This window comes from Piliocolobus tephrosceles, chromosome 18, assembly GCF_002776525.5.
Source record: "Piliocolobus tephrosceles isolate RC106 chromosome 18, ASM277652v3, whole genome shotgun sequence".
Classification (NCBI taxonomy): Eukaryota; Metazoa; Chordata; class Mammalia; order Primates; family Cercopithecidae; genus Piliocolobus; species Piliocolobus tephrosceles.
In genome coordinates, this window is record NC_045451.1 from 55,729,961 (window position 1) to 55,751,957 (window position 21,997).

Consider the following 21,997-nt stretch of genomic DNA (forward strand, 5'->3'; position numbering starts at 1 on the left):
AAATGCCTGCTAAGTCCAGTTAGTCTATGGTACAGTTTAAATCCAATGTTTCTTCGTTGATTTTCTGTCTACATGATCTGTCCAATGCTAAGAATGCAATGTTAAAGTCTCCAACTATTATTGTATTGGGGTCCATCTTTCCCTTTAGATCTAATAATATTTACTTTATATATCTCAGTGGTCTGATGTTGGGTACACATATGTATTCACAATTGTTATATGTTCTTGCCAAATTAATCCTTTATTGTATAATGTCTTTCTTTGTCTCTTTACCATTTTGACTTTAAGTCTTTTTTGTCTCATGTAAGTATAGCTACTCCTGCTAGCTTTTCGTTTCTGTTTGTGGAAATGTCTTTTTCTGTTCTTCACTTTCAGTCTATGTATGACTTTACAGCTGAAGTGAATTTATTGTCGGCAGCATACAGTTGAGTCTTGTTTATTTAACCATTTGACTAGTCTGTATCTTTTAAATGGAGAACTTAATCTGTTTACACACAGGATTATTATTGATAGGTGCGGGCTTATTGCTGTCATTTTATTGATTGTTTTCTGGTTGTTTTGTATATCCATTGTTCCTTTCTTCATCTTTCAGTGTTTATTTGTGTAGGTGGATCTTTTTCTGTAGTGATAAGGTTTGATTCCTCTCTATTTCTCTTTTCTGTATTGGTTCTACCAGCGAGTTTTATAGCTTCACATCCTTTCATGATGGTGGTTGTCATTTTTTCATTTTCAAATGTAAAACTCCTGAGTATCTCTTGTAGGGCTGGTCTAACAGTGATGAATTCCCTTATTTTTTGATTGTCTGTGAGACATTTTATTTCTCCTTCATTTCTGAAGGATAGTTTTGCTGGGTATAAAATTCTTCGCTGGGCCAGGCATGGTGGCTCATGCCTGTAATCCCAGCACTTTGGGAGGCAGAGGCAGGCAGATCACAAGGTCAGGAGATAGAGACCATCCTGGCTAACACGGTGAAACCCCATCTCTACTGAAAATACAAAAAATTAGCCTGGTGTGGTGGTGGGTGCCTCTAGTCCCAGCTACTCGGGAGGCGGAGGCAGGAGAACGGCATGAACCCAGGAGGTGGAGGTTGCAGTGAGCCAAGATCATGCCACTGCACTTCAGCCTGGGTGACAGAGCGAGACTCCATCTCAAAAAAAAAAAAAAAGTATATATATAAAGTATATACATAAAATACACACACACACACACCACACACACACACACATATATTCTTGGTTGGCAGTTTTTTAAAATTTTCCCTTTCAGTACTTTGAATATAGTATCCCATTCTCTCCTAGCCTGTATAGTTTCTGTTTAGAAATCTACTGTTAATCTGATAAGAGTACCTTTATTTGTGAATAGACATTTTTCCTTTACTGCTTTTAGAATTGACTTTGATTTGACAATTTGACTATAATGCACCTAGGAGAGGACTTGTTTGGGATGAATCCACCTGGGGTTCTTCCAGCTTCCTGAACCTGGATATCTCTCTCCAAACACTTGAGAAATTTTCAGCTATTATTTCATTAAATATGTTTTCTATATCTTTTCACTTCTTTTCTCCTTCCAGAATGCCCATAATGTGAATATTTGTTTGCTTCATGGTGTCCCATAAATCCTGTAGCTTTCTTCTTCTTTTCTTTTTTCTGGTTTTTTTTTTTTTTTTTTTGGTCTGCCTGTGTAGATTCAATCTCTTCAAGTTCAAAAATTCTTTTTTCTGCTTGGTGTAGTGTATTGTTGAAGGTCTCAACTGTATTTTTTATTTCATTCATTGAATTCTACGGTTGTAGGATTTCTGTCTGGTTCTTTATTATGATATCTATCTTGTTATTAAATTTCTCATTCACTTAGCTGGGGCATGGTGGCACATGCTTCTAGTCTCAGATATTCAGGAAGCTAAGGTGGGAGGATGGCTTGAGCCCAGAACTTCAAAGTTACAGTTAGCTATGCTCAAAACACTGCACTCCAGCCTGGGTGACAGAGTAAATAAAACCTTGTCTCTAAAAAAGACAAATAAAAATAAAATTTTCTCTATTCAAATTGTGAATCATTTTCCTGATTTCACTGAATGTTCATCAGTATTCTGTATCTCACAGAGTTTACTTAAGATTATTATTCTGAATTCTTTTTCTAGCATTTTATATACTTCCCTATGATTAGCCTCTGTTATTGGAAAATTATTGTGTTCCTTTTCATGGATGTTTATCTGTGGTTTTTCATGTTTGATGTATCCCTACACTGATTTCCATTCATGTGGTAGAAAAGTCGCCTCTTCCAATTTTATGGAGTAGGTTTCACAGAGAAAGACTTACTCGTATGAATGGGTGTTGGGGTGTCAGTTGGTTGAGTTCTAGGTGGACACAGTAGTGTAGTTTCTTCAGCTGTAATCCATACTAGTGACATATGCAAATGTCTCAGTGGCCTGGGCTGAGTTTGTGGTGGAGGTGGTGCAGTTTTGCTGCATGTGGGCTCACTGGGCTGTTTCTCAGGTCAGAGGCATATACATACAAATGGTGGGTCCACCAACTCAGTGCTTGGATTTGGGCTACAGGGCTCTTATTCTGGGCAGGAGGACATACACATGGTTGCTCAGCTGGCCCGAGGACATGCCTGCAAGAAGCAGCCCACAGGGCTGTTATTCTTGATGAAAACACAGGTGCACAGCTGCCTGACTGGCCTAAAGGCATGTCTGGTGAGGATGGCTCAGTCTCTCAGGCCCAAGATGTGGGCTCACGGTTGTTCAGCAGGCCTTTGAGTGTGGCTGCTAGTGGAGCAGCTTTGCAGACCCTGATTGTGGGCACAGGGCTGTTGGGCAGACCAGAGGCTTATCTGTGGAGGGTAGGACACTGCAGGGCTGTTACTCAAGCTGTGAGCACAGAAAGGTAGCTACACCACTAGCACAGATGTCTGTCAGCTGCTCAGAGGCTTTGAAGGCCTCTCCCACTAACGGGCGGGCATGCAGCAGTTTGGCCAGCTCAAGAACAGGTTTGCCTTGGGTGGGACTGCCAGACTATTCCTCTAACTGGACCTGAGGGCAGCATGAGTTGGCTTCTCTTCTGTGCAGGACCAGTGACAGCCAATCCTGGGCCCAAGCTCCATGCTGCTGGGGTTTTGGCACTCAGAGTCATGAGTGTGGGCTTGGTGGAATGAAGACAGAGCCCCATTGCTGGAGAAGTGCAGTGCCTACTGACTCCTTGTGGAGGCAACACTCCAGAAGTGGCCCTGTTCTCAAGATGGTTCTGTGTTGCAGCACACTGGCTCACAGTGGCTGGATGGAAGCTTGGGAGTGCTGACCTTGGTGTTCCTAATTCAGGGCAATGCAGCTGTGTGAATTCACAGTAGCTCTCCAAACTGGGTTCAGGGCTTTTGAGGACTGTGGGATTATCCTGTAGTAAGGACTGTACGTGTTTGTGGTGGCACAGGGACTGGCTAGGTTATTCTGATTGCCTTTTCCCTGCAATGGGAAGTCTCTCTTGACTCCAGATCCAATCCAGGTGGGGAAGACAGGACTGCAGATGCTAGGTACCCTCGTGCTGCCCTCTGGATTTCCAATCATTTAGAGGTGTGTCTCCATTCACCCACTGCACTCCAGCGCGCTCTCTGACATTCTAGTCAAATCCTATCTGTTTATTCATTGCCTCAGTTCTTTTTTGTAGAACAAACAAGCACCAGGCATCTCTAGTCAGTCATCTCGCCAATGTCAGTCCTCAAATCTGCTTTTACTTAAACATACTTTAATTTAAAAGCAGAATAGTCTATTATGCTTTCCATTTCTGTAGTGCTTTCTTCATTCCTGAAGTTCAGTTTCCCTTTGGTATCATCTGACTTCATTGTGAATAATATCCTTAATTGTCTTACAGTAACTCTGTTGGCAGTGAATTTTCTTTCTTTTCCTTCACCAGAAAATTTATTTATTTCACCTTCATTCCTGCAGGATATTTTCATGATATATAAGATTTTAAGTTGACAGTTCCTTTTTCTCTACTTTCTTCTGATCTTGTTTTTTCCTTTTTCTTAAAAAAAAAAAAAAAGTTTTTCTATTTGCTTTCTAATGAGAAATCTAGTTATTGCAATTATTGTTCTTCTATTGACATATGTCCTTTTCTTTGGTTATTTTCAAAATTTTTATTTTCTACATCTATATAGTTTTCAGAGATTGATTATGATGTGAGTTGAACCTGGGTTTATTGACTGGGTTAACTGGGTTAACTTGTCATTTCTATCCTGCTATTCAGCTCATTCAGCTGAATGTGTTTTATTTTGGTTATTGTCATTTTCTGTTCCTAAATTTCCATTTTATAACTTTATTCTTTATATTTTCTAGCCCTTTGCTAGGAGTTTCTATTTTTCCAATCATTTCAAGAGTGTTTATAATTTGCTTCTTGGAACATTTTTATAGTAGTTTAAGTGTTTGTCAGATAATTCCAACATCTATGTTATCTTGGGGCTGGTACCTGTTGATTGTCTCTTCCTATGGGAGTTGAGATATTCTTGGTTCTTCATGTCAAGTGATTTTGTATTGTATCCTGAATATTTTGAATACAGTTGTCCCTTGGTATACATGGAGTACTGATTCCAGGATGCCGAAGTACACCAAAATCCATGTATATTCAGTTCTCAGTTGGCCCTGCAGAACTTGTGTATATGAAAAGTCAGCCCCTCCACATACATGGGTTTCGCATCCTGCAAATAGTGTATTTTCCATCCACAAGTGGTTGAAAAAAATCCACATAAGTGGACCTGTACACTTCAAACCTATGTCAACTGTATTATGTTATGAAGCTCTGGGTATTCTAGATATCCTTTGGAGAATGTTAATACCTTTGTTTTAGCATGTAATCAACACAGGTTCAAGCCACAGGTTCCAATATGACTTCTGTGGTCTGTGGCTACAACGTCAGCTCAGTTTTCAAAGCTTTCCCAATGTTATCTGGATCTGCCCTGTGCATCCCCCAGTGGTCAATCTGGGATCTGGTGGTGGTTTGTTGGTCCAGTTCTTAAAGGCTTTGGTATGCTCATTAGAATAAGATCTACATATGGCAAATGTGTAGTTCAGGAGTACGTCTAGGAGTTTAACACAATACGTGGGGTTGCTTTCCTGAGCTCCTCCCTCTCTGTCATCCTCCTAGTAATTTCGGGTTCCCTGGAGCCCCTCCTGACCAGAAAGCTGGGGATTCAGCCCACTTTCCCACCCACTTCTGTGACTGTATCCAGGTCTAGAATCAAGCAGTAGGAAGAATGGGGGTAAGGGATGGAGGGTGGCAACCTCACCACCAGTTCAAATAGCATTTTGAATTCTTAGCTTCTTCCCCAATCTGTTTACTATTTAATTTTCAATGTCCTCAAATAGCTGCTCCATGCATTCTGTCCAGATTTTATAGTTGTATTCAGTGGGAAAGAAAATATGAAGTGTTTTTACTCCATCTTAACTGGAACTCTTTAAAGATAGTTTAGCCAGAATTCTGACAATTGGTTTCTGTTACATTACATCCAACTAGCCTTTGTTTAATAAAATGTAAGCTTGCTGGCTCACCAACACCAGCAACAAACACCTTGTTCCAAAGAGACCAAACAGGTTTGGGAGGTTCTCTTTTAAGAATATGCTCACTATTTCCTTTACAGGTAATGAAAAAGGCAGAAGCCTTCATTTCTCTTTTCACAGTCTCTATGATAGGAAGTAGAAGTCTCTAAAATTCAAGATAGTGCCCTAGAAGGCAACTAAGCAACAGTAATTGAAGATTATTTTATTTATGGTGTTAAGTACTCATCTCTTCATTTATAAGTACAACTCATGGTAGTACAGCCTTTAATCAAGACCCAAAAAACATTAAGAAATTACTTTGAAGATCACACAAGTTCTCAGAGGTAAAGTTCAATAGAGGTACTTCTTGATGCTAAGCACATAATTTTCAAGAACAAAAGGAAAATTAAAAACTATTGAAAACAGAAACCAAAAGATTAAGCAGAATCAGAGGCCCTAGCTGAAGAATGAATAAACCAAGTTTCATATCAGCTGACAGGCTGGACAGGAACAGGGACACATTTCACAGGAAGAACCAAATTTATCTAGATAGTTATGACATAGACAACATGGGAAATCAAAAAATGTGTTTCTTTCTCTGCTTAAGGAAAGTGTTAGTAGCAATGAAAATAATCACACCACCGAATAGGAATGTATGAAAAAATCTAAACAAGTAAGAGAAACAAAGTATATCACACCAGGTTTTGAACTCAGGATACAAAGAACTAAGAATAATGTCTTGCTTAGATTTCACAATGAAAGTTAAGTACACACAGAGGTAACAATAAAACCCTAACACCAAACAGTGGAAATGTTTTAAATAGTAAAACTTTAAATTGAATTAGATACACTTTGGAAAATTTCATGGATCAAACTCTAAAACTCTTAACAATGCTTATAATTACATCTGAATCAATACTTAAAAGAACAAGTTTACCAGGGAATGTAAGGTTAAATGCTAAAATAAACAACAACAACAAAAAACTCCTAAACATTAACAGCTGAATCTTCAGTCAAGGGAACCAAAAAGCAAGTTGCAAATTTTTAAAAAATCACCATTCCACCTTATCTTAACTTCAAGGATACCACAACTGAAATACAAGATCTTTTTTAAGCCTTCAAAGACAATTATTAGCAGTCATTCCACCAAATCAAACAGTTTAGAATTTTTTTTTTCTCTCCCAACCACTAAGGCTGGTTATTACAATACCAGGGCACTGTCCAGAACATCTGAGATTCCTGGAATTTGATATGTAAACTCTGGTGCCTTGTTGGTCAACACTACTCATTCATCCCTACCTTCCTGAAAAAAAGTGGTATATTCCTCATAATCTCAATTAGCCACCTTCTCTCTTAACTTAAACCAATAACATTTGATTTATAAATTATGTAAAATATTAATGTGCTACAGTTATTCTATATTACAAAAAATTTTTTTTCCGTTGTCACCCTTACACTCTTTTTTCTTCTCATTTTCTTTTCAGTCCTCTGGAAAGAAAGAAGTAACATATTCATGGTCTATCTCAAACTTAAGTCTAAGAGCTCAATGACATCTACCTTAAATGTTCCTACAGTTAATGTTTATAAGCTACTGTTTTTTTCTTTTATGCCTCGCCTTCCCCTAAATTATGACAATCTTATAATATAAGCAGAGCAGGAATTGTTAAATTCATTTTAAATACAAGGAAACAGAGGTAAGTTCAAAGAATTAAAGTAACTTTCCCCAAAACAAGCTCTCGATAATGGCAGGCTGAATCTAGAATCCAAGATACTTTACTTCCAGTTCAATGCTGTATTTTTTTAAATAGGCATCTTTCTACTAAGACAGTAATAAGTCTCTCAAAACACATAGATGCTACACATCAAAATAAAGTATGCATGCAATCTTCTTATGAATCTCTGATATTTTCTTTTCCATTTAAGGTATGCCAGTAAAGAAATACTACTATTAAAGTTATCTTGTAAAAATATCCATGAAGGAAACCTAGTGAGGCTTTCATGGTTCCAAGAGAACCTAATGAATGATAATTGGATGATAAATGAACTATGACAGTTCAAGAGGCCAAATCTCAGATTCCCAAATCACAGTATTTTGACCATTTAGTTAGTAGGAAAATAAAAGTGACAAATTTTAAAGTCCCCCTTCTTTCTCATCCTAGATCAATGGTTCTCAGTGTGATCTGCAGAGCAGCAGCAGCAATAGCAGCAACATCTGGTAATTTATTGGAAATCCCATTTTCAGGTCCTACGCTAGACCTACTACAGTATTATAAACTCTGGTTGTGGGACCTAGCAATCTGTATTTTAACAAGCTCTCCAGATAATTTTATGCATGTCAACGTTTGAGAACCACTGTCCTACACTATCAGTGCTGTGAAACCTTTCAATCTGTTTCTCTGCTGTCATACACAAGTTCTTTATCACTTGTCATTTTAAGAATGTCATCCTCTTGCTGTATTAATTTGACTGCTAGAATGTGCTTTTTATGACAAGTTTCATTTGTCACTGTCCAGTACTCTATGAGTTCTGGCCTTCTCAAAAACAAAATTTAATATAATTTAATAGTTTGCCTAACTATCACCTTCCATTGACTTCATATATTTTCAAATTTCATTTTAAAAATATACTGTGCTGTTCTCATACCTAAATATTTTCTAATCAGTAATGAGCCTTATGATTCAGTATTTTATTTATTGTACAATGTCTTATCACAAATTGTACCAACAGTTTTTATAACCTATATTTTCTATAAACAAAAATCCCAAAAACTTTAGGATACAAGGCTTCTAATCTGGTCTACATTTTAGTCATTTAGTATTTATTCTTTTTCTCAGTTCCTACAGGTTGCATTGTGAAGCAAATATACCATTAGGTCTTGATTTCCTTTTTCTCCCTCACCATCTGATAACAAATCAAAGTGGAATGCCAGGAATGGTAAAAAGAAAGTAAATGAATTCTTTGTCTCACTCTGCACAGATGCATTGAACTCACATTTCCCAAAGGAGAAAGAAGAAATTCAAAAGGAAATAAGGGTCACAAAATATACAACAATCAAATCAAAATGTTTGAACTGCAAAGTCAGACAAATAGCTCTACAGAGTTCTGGATGATGTGCTAAGAAAAGAAAATAGTGAGGGCTAGATTTTAATCTAGGACACATAACACACATATCATACAAGTTTGCAGCTGCATTAAATAAAAATATGCTTGCTTGTCTGAAGTTAGAGTTTAGCAATTAGTAATCCACGTATTAAAAAAAAAATTCAGCAGGGCACAGTCGCTCACACCTGTAATCCCAGAACTTATGGAGGCTGAGGCAGAAGGAAACCTAGTGAGGCTTTCATGGTTCCAAGAGAACCTAATGAATGATAAATGGATGATAAATGAACTATGGCAGTTCAAGAGGCCAAATCTTCAGGTCACAAGATCGAGATCAGCCTAGACAATACTGGGAGACCCCGACTCTCCAAAAAATTTAAAAAGTTAGCCAGGTGTGGTGGCATGTGCCTGTGGTCTCAACCACTTGGTAGGCTGAGGTAGGAGAAGCGCTTGAGCCCGGGAGGTCAAAGCTGCAGTGAGCTCAGATTGCGTCACTGCACTCCAGTCTGGGTGACAGAGTGAGACCCTTCTCAAAAACAAAAACAAAAAAAACCCAACTAAAAAAACTTTCACAAAGAGATGGCAAAATGGAAGAATGCCAGTACTTATATTTTAGGAAAAGTATCTAGAAAAATCATAAAAATTTCAGAATTTGAAAGGGCTAGTATAGAAAATATAAAGTTATAATAGCGAGAAAAAGAGAAAGGATGCTTATGTTTTTTCAGGCAACAGAGAAAGGGAACCTAGCAAAAAAAGACAGTCTCTAAGTTGAAAATAAAACTTTTGAATTACAGGAATATCCACAGACATGTCAGCTGGTTTTCAAATAGACAGAAAACCTGTCAGGTCAATAGGAACACCATGCAGCAGGAACTTCTTCAATGGAATAAGACTAGGTTGGAGGCCAACCCAAAGGCAATCTGTTTTTAGGTGCCAAATGAGAATGACAAAATCAGAAGAAGTCGATAGGAAGAATGAAAAGAAATTATTTGATACTTTTTAAAAACCTGTCCAGTTTAACACAATTTGTCCTTACATCTGGAATGCAAAGATGAAGAGCCTCCAAAACTTTACTAGAGGAAAGAAAAACTACAGGAGAAATGATCCAGGTGCAGTGGCTCATGCCTGCAATCCCAGCACTTTGGGAGGCTGAGGCAGGAGGATCAGAGGTCGGGAGTTCAAAACCAGCCTGACCAACATGGAGAAATCCCATCTCTACTAAAAATACAAAATTAGTCAGGCGTGGTGGCACATGCCCGTAATCTCAGCTACTTGGGAGGCTGAGGCAGGAGAATCTCTTGAACCCGGGAGGCAGATGTTGCAGTGAGCCGAGATCGTGCCCTTGCACTCCAGCCTGGGCAACAAGAGTGAAATTCCATCTCACAAAAAAAAAGAAAAAAAAAATTCTAGTTACTTTTTTCTGAGACAGTCTCACTCTGTCACCCAGGCTGGAGTCAATTCAGTGGCACCATGTCGGCTCACTGCAACCTCTGCCACCCAGATTCAAGCGATTCTTATGTCTCAGACTCCCAAGTAACTGGGATTACAGGTGTGCGCCACCAAGTCCAGCTAATTTTTCGTATTTTTAGTAAAGACAGGGTTTCACCATGTTGCCCAGGCTGGTGTCGAACTCCTAAGCTCAGGTGATCCGCCCACGTCAGCCTCCCAAAGTGATAGGATTACAGGTGTAAGTCACTACACATGGCTTAAGAATTCCAGTCAGTTGAAAGCAAATATGGATAAGATTATGAATGAAGGGGATTCAGATTGTGATTTAATATTTATATGAGAAATATCATTGCTGAAACATTTCTCAGCATAAAGAAAGCCTACAGCTTCTGTAAACAGTTCTTCGAAGTTTCTGCATTTATAAGATAGCCAGTAATCTTTTTTCTATGACAAGCCTGGTAGGTAGGTTTGAAAGGGAAAACAAATCAGTTCTAAATCGAGCAAGCATAAGGCAGCTGTGCTAAAAAAAAAAAAAAAAAAATCATGAGTGAACAAAGAAAACTTCTCAGACAGCCAAATACCAAAAATTCATACACCAAAGCATCATAGTTTATACCAGCATGATAGTGATTAATGCATCCTAAATGCTAACCTCACAAATTACCATACAAGCAAGCAATCCAACTCTCTATTAAGATATGGTCAGCCGGGCACGGTGGCTCACTCCTGTAATTCCAGCCCTTTGGGAGGCTGAGGCGGGTAGATCACCTGAGGTCAGGAGTTTCAGACCAGCCTGGCCAACATGGTGAAACCGCATCTCTACTAAAAATACAAAAATTAGCTGGATGCAGCAGTACGTGCTTCTAATCCCAGCTACTCGGGAGGCTGAGGCCAGAGAATCACTTGAACCTGGGAGGCAGAGGTTGCCTGAGCTGAGATCATGCCACTGCACTCCAGCCTGCGCGACAAAGCAAGACTCCATCTCATTAAAAAAAAAAAAAAAAAAAAAAAAAAGTCAGTATTTATGCAATCAAACAAAATACACTATCACTGTGTATCTGATTCTGAACTAGAGCCCTTTAGAACACTCAAGTTATTAAGAACTCGAGGGGGGCAGAAGGATGACAAAAATGACAATATTTGACTTTCACCAAACATTTGCAATACAGAGTGGCTATGTTCTTGGAAAGGGGCCAAAGTATTTGATTCCTTTTTTTGATCAAAGAAGATTTATGATAGGAAGCAACTAGAAAACTTTCAAAATATTTTGGAAAGAAGTTATATTGAGTTCCTTTAATCTTGCTTGGAAAAAGAAATAAATGGAGGTGCAAAGGAAGAGAAAAACACAGGTTTGCTACCACCTGTTCTCATTAAGAGAGGCATTTTTTTGGTACATTTCCTCTCACAGTTTTCTTTGAAAAATCTTGTCCACCTATTCATCCCTTAGGGAATTATTAAACAACATACTAAAATAAAATGCAAACAAAAACAAAACCATCCCATATAAAGTTGAAGGAAAAATTAATCTAAGATTCAGATGCTTATAAAGGTTTACGAAGGAGGGACAGACAGGGTAAGGTTAAAAGGGTAAGCTTTCTGTTGCATATTTTCCAAAAAGGGAATGCAATTAGAAGATAAGCATCTAGTCAGTCCTTAATTAAAACAAGGTGGGATACCCATGATTCAGAGCAACGTTAGGTTGCCCATCCCTAATATCTGCATGCCAGGTTTGCTTAACGAGAATTATCGGTACAGTTCTCATACTAGTATTTTTAGATATATTTTCCACTGGAAAGACATCAGTATGAGGAATAGTTTGTTGCTGAAAATAAAATGTTTCTCCTTTCAACTTTTTAAAGCCTTCTCCCTTTCCAGCGTTCCCTGTCCCAATCCTGAAATCCCTCCACCCAGAGTTCAAGTATTTTCCTTCTCTCTGTTAATGAAAACACACCACAATGATTGTAAGAATCTTACTAGATTTCCTCTTGTTTTGCCTCAATTCCTACATCAATCCAAACAATAAGGGCCTTTAAAACATTCATAAATAACCTGCTGCTGCTGGCACCTAGGAGCCAACTGCAGCAATGTTAAGCAACAACAAATTTCATAGTTCAAGAGGCACAGTTAAGGGAAAAGGTTGCTCAGAAAATCACTCTTATTTAGCACAAAGATCCTTAAAAATTGCATGAAATCAGTGAAGTAACTATAGAAACCAATTTCTTCAGCTCCATATCACATGTCTCACACCTCAATTGTCTTTATTATCGTCTGCTGTCAGATCCTTAATCAGAAATGTGAACAGGCTTGATGATTTATTCAGGAGGGAAAAGAATCTGTAGGTCAAGTGAAAAATTTCACACACACACCCATACACACACCGCATCTTCAACCTTAGGTACTTTCATTTCATTCTGTTCTCAGCAGCTCTGGGGGCAACTCCAGTGAGATCCAATATTAAGGCTCAATTAAAATAAGCTCCAATTAGTGGAGCTTTTTTCTCTGGGGCTAGAAAAGTCAGGAAATGGATATTGGGAAATGTAAAAAGTCAGCTACTGAGAGGAGGCTGCAGACATAAATGAACTTATTTGTTGATTTCTACAGTTGCTATGCAGAGGCCTCTGGGAGTAAAAGCTTAACCAGTCTAAGCTATAAACTAAAACCCCTGCAGCTAAACATGAACTGTGTGAAACAAGGGCTCCATTCCAGAACAGAAAACTGCTGGGCCTAGAAAATTAAAAGCCAGAGGCATTTTCCATTTAAAACTAAATCCCAGTACCGCCTCCCAGCCAAAGAATTATAAGCAGTATCAGATTTACAAAACGAACAATTACCCTGGAAAAATGTAGCCTATTGTACAATCCCAGATGCTAAATCTCAAAAGTTTCTGTTTTTAAAAATCTCACATTATATTCCTCCAAGTATACTGCTGTAGTTTACAAAGACCCATTTCGAGACAGGCCTAAGCCTTGAAAATAAATTTTAAAAAGAGAGCACATAACTCATTGACCTCATTTGAAGTACTGCCCTTGCCTTTAGCAGTTCCTGTCCTTCCCCAAGGCTTCTGCAAATGGTATGCAACAGCAAAATAAACCCTGACCTAATTGCCAGGAGAGAGCTGCCAACCTTCCCTCAAACACAAAGACAAGCATGGTAACTTGAAAGTCCTACCTCTTTGGCTTTCTGCTTTAATCTCAGCTGTTCTGGATCTTCTTTATTAGAACGACTCTATCAAAGGAAAAGAAAATTTTAATAGAAATTACTAGTATCTGAACACCAAAGTTGCCATTAAATATTTAATAAACGACAATTTTCTCTAGTGATTGAATATCTTAGCTCCAGGGGAAAATGCCTCAATCCAGTCTAGCTGCACTCCCACCCTGGTTTCCCCCGCCCCCTCATCATCTGGGCTGGCTGCTGCAGTTCTAGCCTGGAGGAAGCTTATACTGAAAATGATGCTAACAATGTCAGTCAGGTCCAGTTGAGGCATGACGTTGTTCTTGTAGGAACACTGAAAACTAAAAAATTGGTGGTGCAGATGAAGGAAAAGAAAAAAAGAATAATTGTTGGTTTAAATGAATAAAAACAATCAATACTGGCTGATCTTCAGGTGAAGCCATTTGGGAAAACACAGGGTATTTCAAGGACTACTAAAATCAAGAATCTGACTAACCTTGAATGAAATCACTCTCTTTAAAGGTATAAGTTCTAAAACTGTAAGTAGAAAATATATCTCAGTATTTTAATTAAAATATCTTATCATCTTTGGGTCCTCTACAGCACTTAATAGAATGCTGTGCACCATGTTCAATAATTGTTTACTGGATGTCGCTTTCCATAGTACAGGACTGGCATACGAAGAGAGTTGCTTTCTATATATTAAGCTATGATGGAACAAAGGGTAAGGAACTTTATTTCTGACACCATGAACATCAGTCCACTGGAAAACGTGTTTGGGATATGTATATTCTTTTTTCTCATCATGACAAAGCTATTTAACTGCTTATAAATCTGAATATTTGTTCTATAAAATGCAACCTTAGCTAACTAAGCTATTAACTAGATAGTTCACTAAATAAAAGCTAAAAGTATTTTCATATTTACTAAGTTTACCTGATACATTTATTGATTTACCAGAACCTTTGCTTAAAGGAAAATATAAGGGATAGTCTTTAAATTTGAGTGCCTACTAATTTCAAAAATCTTAAATATCTACACAAAATTCAACCCAAAGCTGGTAAAATTTTTCTTCATTTTAGTTCCCAATCTACTAAGAAAATTTCATTTCAAGCCAACGACAAACCCTTTTATTATTCTAGTTATAATATCACCAGAGAATGAGTCTGTGTATATATGTATTTATATTAAAATATGTATTATGTATATACATATATGTGGGTGTGTATATAATATTTTGCCCCAATATAAAATGGGCACATTTCGGTATCGAGCCTTTGTCAGTCATCCAATATTTATACTGGTCATCCGTAGTACAGATTCTACTCTGTGTGCCACTGTTCTAGCCCTTGGAGATAGATGACAAAGTAACTGTAGTAACTCAAGTAACTTACATTTTAAGAAGAGAAAAATAAATAACTTTATAAAAATGAAACACATTTATGATATGCAAAATATTAGTGATGGGTAAAAATACAAAACAAATAATTGCTGACACTGTTAAGTGCTGTAAAGGAAATTAAATAGGCCAGAGGCAGTGGCTCACATCTGTAATCCCAGTACTTTGGGAGGCCAAGGTGGGAGAACTGTTTGAGCTCAAGTTCAAGACCAGCGTGTGTAATGAAGCAAGACCCCATTTCTACTAAAAATTTAAAAAATTAGCCAGGCATAGTGACTCGTGCCTACAGTTCCAGCTACTCGGCAGGCTGAGGTGGGTGGGTAGACTGCTTGAACCTGGGAGATCAAGGCCTGCAGAGAGCTATTGTCATGCCACTGCACTCCAGCCTGGGCAACTGAATGAGACCTTGTTTCAAAATAAAATAAATTTAATTTGGGCATGGTGGCATGCATCTGTAGTCCCAGCTACTTGGGAGGCTGAGACCCAAGAATCGTTTGAACCCAGGAGGCAGAGGTTGCAGTTAGCTGAGATGGGGCCATTGCACTCCAGCCTGGGTAACCGAGCGAGACCCTATCTCCCAAAAAAAAAAAAAAAAGATAATAATAATAACAATTTAAAAATAAAATATATATAATTTAAAAATCAAATTAAAAACAAAAATAAAGAAAATAGAATAATGTGATAGAAAGAGAAGTGTGGTGTGTACTTCTTTAGCTAGGATGGTAAGGAAGACATCTATGAGAAGTGATATTTGAGTAGAGATCTAAATGACAAAAAAGATGTAGTCATGCAAAGATCTGGAGGAAAACATTCCAAGCAGAAGGGACAGTAATTGCTAAAGCCTTAAAATGGGAACATATTCGAGGAAAGAAAGATGGCCTATGTGGTTGAAGCAGAAAAAAGTTGAAAGAGAAAGGCTGGAGATCATGTGTTGCCTTGTAGACCATGATAAGGAATTGGGGGTTTAATTCTAGCTATAAAAACAATCCACTGGGCTGCGCACGGTAGCTCACGCCTGTAATCCCAGCACTTTGGGAGGCTGAGGAGGGCAGATCACCAAAGGTGAGGAGTTCGAGACCACCCTGGCCAACATGGCGAAACCCTGTCTCTACTAAAAATACAAAAAGTAGCCCGGCATGGTGGCGGGTGCCTGTAATCCCAGCTACTTGGGAAGCTGAGGCAGGAGAAATGCTTGAACTCAGGAGGCGGAGGTAGGAGTGAGCCAAGACCACGCCATTGCACTCTAGCCTAGGCAACAACAGCAAAACTCTGTCTTGAAAACAACAACAACAAAAATCCACTGGCATGTTAGGAGCACAGGGGTGAGATGCCACTGATGTAACACTTAAAAAAAAAAAAAAAAAAAGGCTCTAGCCACTCTGTAGAGAATGCACTGTAGGGATCCAAGATTGAATGCAAAGGCACACAGAGCAATTTGTAGACTGCCCTAAAACAACTGTTGTGAAGAAGAGACTGACCGGAAAGATAAGGGCAGCGTGGACTAGCATCAAAGCACAGAAGATAATAAATGGTTGCATTCGAAACGTATCTTTGCAGGTAAAACTGATCAGATTTGTTGACAGGATGGATGTTGGTGACGAAGTAAAGAGAGGAATCAAGGATGACTCGTGGGATTTTGGCCCAAGCACCTTGGAGGATGGTAATTGCAACTTTCTAAGAGTGTAGAGATCTAAGAAAAAGCAGATTTAGGGGAAGAGAACTCAATGGTCAGTTCAAGATACCTAGTTAGAAGTCTAATATCCTAAGTTGGGCACAAGTTTGGCACATTCAAGGAACAGAAAGGTCAGTGTGCCTGGAGCAGAGTAGGTGACAAGGCAAGCTCAGAGAGGTAGGTGGGTGCCAAATAACATAAGGCCTTTTAAAATTTGGTAGGAAGTTTACATTTTAAGTGCAACAGGAAGCCACTGAAAGCTTTTAAGCAAAAGAGACACACATGATTTGTTATAAAAACATTCTGACCATAGTAGGAGAAATAGAAGAATGGATTGTAGAAGGAAAAGGTTATTTAGAAGATAGTATAAAAGTCCAAGTGAAAGATGAATTAGACTAGAGTAATGACAATAGTGATGAAGAAAAGTTGGATACATTTTAGAAATAAGATAGGAGGTGGTCTGGATGTGGGGAGAGAGGAGACACAGAATGGAGTTAAAGATGATGCCTATGTTTTTCAGCTTGAATGTCTGGGAAGACGGTGGTATCATTTATTGAGTCAAGAAAATCTATAAGAGTAAAAGGTATTTGGGGGGAGGAATAACAGGAGCTGTTTTGGACATACTAATTTTGAAATAAGTATTAGCCAATGAAGTCATGTCAAGTAGGGAGTTTGTATGAGTCCTGATTTTCGTAATGCACGCTGAAATGGAGATACAAACTTAAGAGGGAATGAAGACAGAGAAGGTGGCATAGGATTGAAAGCTACTAAATCCAACATTTAGACGTCTGGTAAAGAAGGAAAAGCCAAAGGAGATAAAGAGCAAGTATAATACATTATTATAGTCAATAATAACTAAACTAGTATTTAATAGTTTATGACCTTGTTTACAACACAGTAAGTGGAAATAAAATACCAATAAACCACCTCATTACAATGACTAAGTGCTTACTTATCACACTTGAAGGCTCAAGAAAGAGCATCTTTCTGTCCCATCTTCCTGCTCTTCCCAGTGCAGTGGGTGTCAATGTGGGGACTGAGTGTGTGGGACAGCAGGAAGCAGCACAGTGACAAGGCTGTGGTGCCCCATATCCTTACGGGGAGCTGGGGCATGTGAAGGTATAGGCAAGTGGTGAAGAATACAAGGTGATGAGGGAGTAGAGGTCTCATCAAGGAATGGGTCTGGGAGCGTGGTGGCCAATTACACAGACAACGAAATGGGGTGGGGAATTTAGTAGTAGCAGACAGAGGAGTCAGCCAGCATGGCTAGTTGAGAGATTAGTTACATCGATTAAATAACTGATAGAGGACATAAGTTAAATATATCAAGGATAATGGGAGCCAAGTTTCTCAAGACTGGAGAATGTGTTTACAAACAGGGAGAGATTAAGGGTAGAAAGAACTCTGAGGCACTGGATTGGAGTTGCAGGTATCCATATGAACTCACGGTTTTATAATATATACATAGATACAGAAATAGTTACAGGTGGACATTTGTGTGTAAATATATGTGTACATATACACATACCATATATACATTTCCTAGATCTGTCCACTGAGAAGGGCCTACATGTAATGACACCCTTTTAGCAGTAAGTATACTGTATGACCTAAGGTTGGTTTCTGAATGTCATCCTCAACTGAAAAGAAGGCAAGCTTCTTAGAGAAATGGCTGATTTCAGGGCTAAAGCATGAAAAGTATAAGCTGGGCCTGGAGTGCCTTGTGCCTGAAAGTGAGGACATGCTCAGTGAGTGATGGATGGAGGGACAGAAGATGGATGACTAAGGGACAGAAGGGCCAGCTGGAAGGGTCTCCCACTCAGGGGCAATTTGAGCAACAAAATAAATGACAGGAATGAATTACAACCTCTTAAGACAAAGAGAAATCATGAGCCCATACTAATATGAATAAAGAAAGAAAGCTCTTCCACATGGTAGGGTGCTAATAAAAGGAGGAGAGTTGATGGGAATAAAGATATGACATTTTGCAACCATGACAGAGGTAGCTGATTTAGGCGGACATCACAACAGACGCTATGGTTAACAAATGGAGGTTTGATGAGGAACTGGATATTGGCATGATCTTAGAATGCCTTCCCATGAAAAACTAATTGATTACAAAGGGAAAAATGAGGCTGGGCAATATAGTGAGATTGTATCTCTAAAAAACTAAAAAATTTATCCAGGTGTGGTGGCATGTGCCTGTAGTCCCAACTACTTGGGGGGCTAAAATGGGAGGATTGCTTAAGCCCAAAAGGTCAAGGCTGCAGTGAGCAGTGATCACACCACTGCACTCTAGTCTGGGCAACAAAGCAAGACCCTATCTCAAAAAAATAAAAATAAAAAACAAGAAGTGTGGGAGACGGCAAGTTTAAAATGGAGAGAACTAGTAGGTACCAATACGACCCTTTTGATATGATCAGCTGAGAAGAGTGTAGCATTTCTGTGCATTCCTGCCAAGCATGCTTGACCTAAGTCAAATCATAAGGAAATATCAGATGAGCCCTGGTTGAAGGTCATCCTACAGAAGGTTAGGCTTATACTATTGACAACTGTCAAGGGCAAAAAAGAGAAAGACTGAGAAACCCTAAAAGAATCTGAAACGAGATGACAACTCTCTGAAACACGAATTCCTGAATGGGAAAACGGACCATGAAAGAGAGACATGGTTGAGCCAGCTAGTGAAATCAGAATGGGTGCTGTGCATTAGATGATAGTGTTACATATGAAAATGTTGAGGAGTGGGGGTACATGATGTCTGAAGCCTACTTTCAAAAAAGTTAAGAAAAGAAAAATGGCTAGGCACAGTGTCTCATGCCTGTAATCCCAGCACCTTGGGAGGCTGAGGCAGGAGGACTGCTTGAGTCTAGGAATTTGAGATCAGCTTGAGCACTGTAGGGAGATCCCGTCTCTACAAAAAAATCAAAATTTAGCCAGGCGTGGTGGTGTGTGCCTGTAGTCCCAGCTACTTAAGAAGCTGAGGTGGGAGGATTGCTTGAGCCTGAGAGGTGAAGGCTGCAGCAAGCCACTGTACTCCAGCCTAGTGACAGAGTGAGACTCTGTCTCAAAAAGAAAAAGAGAAAAAAAAAGAAAAGGAAAGAGAAAGAGGAAAGAAAGGTAGGAAGGGAGAGGAAGAAAGAAAGGGAGGAAGAGAGAAAGTGGGGAAGGGAAGAAGAGAGGAAGAGAGGGAGAGGATTAATGATTGTGTGTATAGAAAGGGTAATGAAAAGGGTAGAGATAAGGCCGGATGCCGTGGCTCATTCCTGTTATCTCAGCACTTTGGGAGGCTGAGCCGGGCGGATCAAGCTCAGGAGTTGGAGACCACCCTGGGCAAGATGCTGAAACTCTACTAATATACAAAAAAATTCGCTGGGCATGGTGGTGAGCGCCGATAGTCCCAGCTACTCAGGAGGCTAAGATAGGAGAATTGCTGGAGGCTGGGAGGCAAAGGTTGCAGTGAGCTGAGATCGTGCCACTGCACTTTAGCTTGAGCTACAGAGTGAGACTGTCTCAAAAAACAAAAAATAAAACAAAAAGGGTAGAGATGAAGCAAATGCAGTAAAATGTTAAAATTGGGGGAATCTTGAAAAGGGGGCTGAGAGTACTTTGTACGGTTTTGGCAACTTTTTCTGTATTAAATAATTTCAAAATAAATCAGTTTTTTTTTTTTTTGTTTTATTGATTGATTGATTGATTGGAGATGGAGTCTTGCTCTGTCACCAGGCTGTAGTGTAGCGGCGCAATCTCAGCTCACTGCAATCTCTGCCTTCCGGGGTTCAAGCGATTCCCCTGCCTCAGCCTCCCGAGTAGCTGAGGCATGCACCACCACACCCGGCTAATATTTGTATTTTTAGTAGAGATGGGGTTTCACCATGTTGGCCAGGATGGTCTCAATCTCCTGACCTCGTGATCTACCCACCTCAGCCTCCCAAAGTGCTGGGATTACAGACATGAGCCACTGTGCCCAGCCTCAAAATAAATTAGTTTTTAAAAAAGCGATTGCTATGTGATTAGGAACAAATACTCTAAAAAGGGAAGGTATCAGCAACACTAGAAATTAAAACAAATGTGTTTAAAACAAAAATTAAGACTCCAGTGCTCAGCCTTTAACATTTCTCAAAATGGCCCCAAGCCTATGAAGAAATGTGGAGCTTCAAAATGGAAACTGTAGTGGAATTAGCTTTTACCTCATCTGACACTAATAGCCCAGGTAAACGTTTAAATAAGGGAGAATGGAAATAAATAGCCTCGGCCAGGTGGTGGCTCACGCCTGTAATCCCAGCACTTTGGGAGGCCAAGGAAGGCGGATCACCCAAGGTCAGGAGTTCCAAGACCAACCTGGCCAACATGGTGAAACCCTGTCTCTACTAAAACACACACACACACACACACACACACAATTAGCCAGGCATGGTTGCAGGTACCTGTAGTCCTAGCTACTCAGGAGGTTGAGGCAGAGAACTGCTTAAACCCAGGAGGCAGAGGTTGCAGTAAGCCGAGATCATGCCACTGCATTTCAGCCTGGGTGACAGCGTAAGACTCTGTCTCCAAAAATAAAATAAAATAAATAAGCCTCACCATTCTTTTACTCTATTTCCACCCAGCCTGTATTTTGTTCCAAATTACTAATTTTACCCATAACCTTCCTGTCTACTTTCCAAATTTTCCTCTCTCAACTTCAACTTGGCATGTATCAAATTGGATTCCTAAAGAGACCCTGAAATTTTACAAAACATTTCAGCTGGGGTTGAGGATAGGGAGAGCACACAGGAAATGTGAGAAGACAAAAGATTATGATTCATTAAACTAAATGAACTGAAAGCCACCACACCATCCTGGCTGTGAGACATCCTATTAGTAATTTCATTTTAGGAGATCCTCTGGAGAAATCTAAAGGCCTAATAAAACCAAGACAGTCAACCAATGATAAAGCCACCTCTGACCACAATGCCAGGCCACGTTCACTCATAAATCACACTGGCTCTTACCTTGGCTGCCTTAAGTAACATTTCTCTTTCTTCTAAATCCTTTCTCTGCTTCTCCAATTGATCCAGCTTTTCAAGAAATTTGAGCTGTGACCTGGTATCACTACACAGGATGTAATTTTCACTTGCCTGGGAAAAAAAAAAAAAAAAAAACAGAAAGTCTTATAATGATCGTGGGCCGCACATTGTACATTAGGTACTGTATAAACCCGCTAAAGACAGGAATACCAACATAAATAGGAAGCTAAACTTTCAGAAGGTAATGATTTTGTTTCTATTAAGCAAACATCCCCCCATACCCACTCCACCAGAAAAGAAACTTTAATCATCCTTAAAATTTGAGAGGTGATTAACCAGTTATGTTTCAAAGAACTTTGCTAGTAAACATCATTGCAGGGTGCAGAGGGAGGAATTAAGCCAAGCAGATCCTTCCAACAACAGGAAGTAGAAACTAAAGAGTGTTCCATTCACCAGTAACCTAAATCTTTTTAGATTATTATCTACCTCAGCAGAAATTAATATGAGTAATTAAATCTTAGTTTTGTGAAAGACAAAAAGCAAGAAACAATCACCTCACTGAAAAATACACCAAAGATGAAAGTTATCACCTTGGTTACCATGGTTAGATTGGTTTAACCTTGACAACCGAATATAACTTCTATCAAAATACAACCCAAGTTAAGATGGCAAACATTAAA

At 39.1% G+C, this 21,997-nt stretch overlaps 1 protein-coding gene across 1 annotated transcript in view; it reads right to left on the minus strand.

The window, feature by feature from the left end:
* Positions 1-21,997, minus strand: part of TAF4B (TATA-box binding protein associated factor 4b) — a 154,997-nt gene that overhangs the window by 41,353 nt on the left and 91,647 nt on the right. The window contains exons 12-13 of the mRNA XM_023207757.2: positions 21,303-21,428; positions 13,238-13,294 (exon numbers count right to left, since the gene is read on the minus strand). Coding sequence (XP_023063525.1) covers positions 13,238-13,294; positions 21,303-21,428 — 183 coding nt within the window. The remainder of the gene's footprint in view (positions 1-13,237; positions 13,295-21,302; positions 21,429-21,997) is intronic.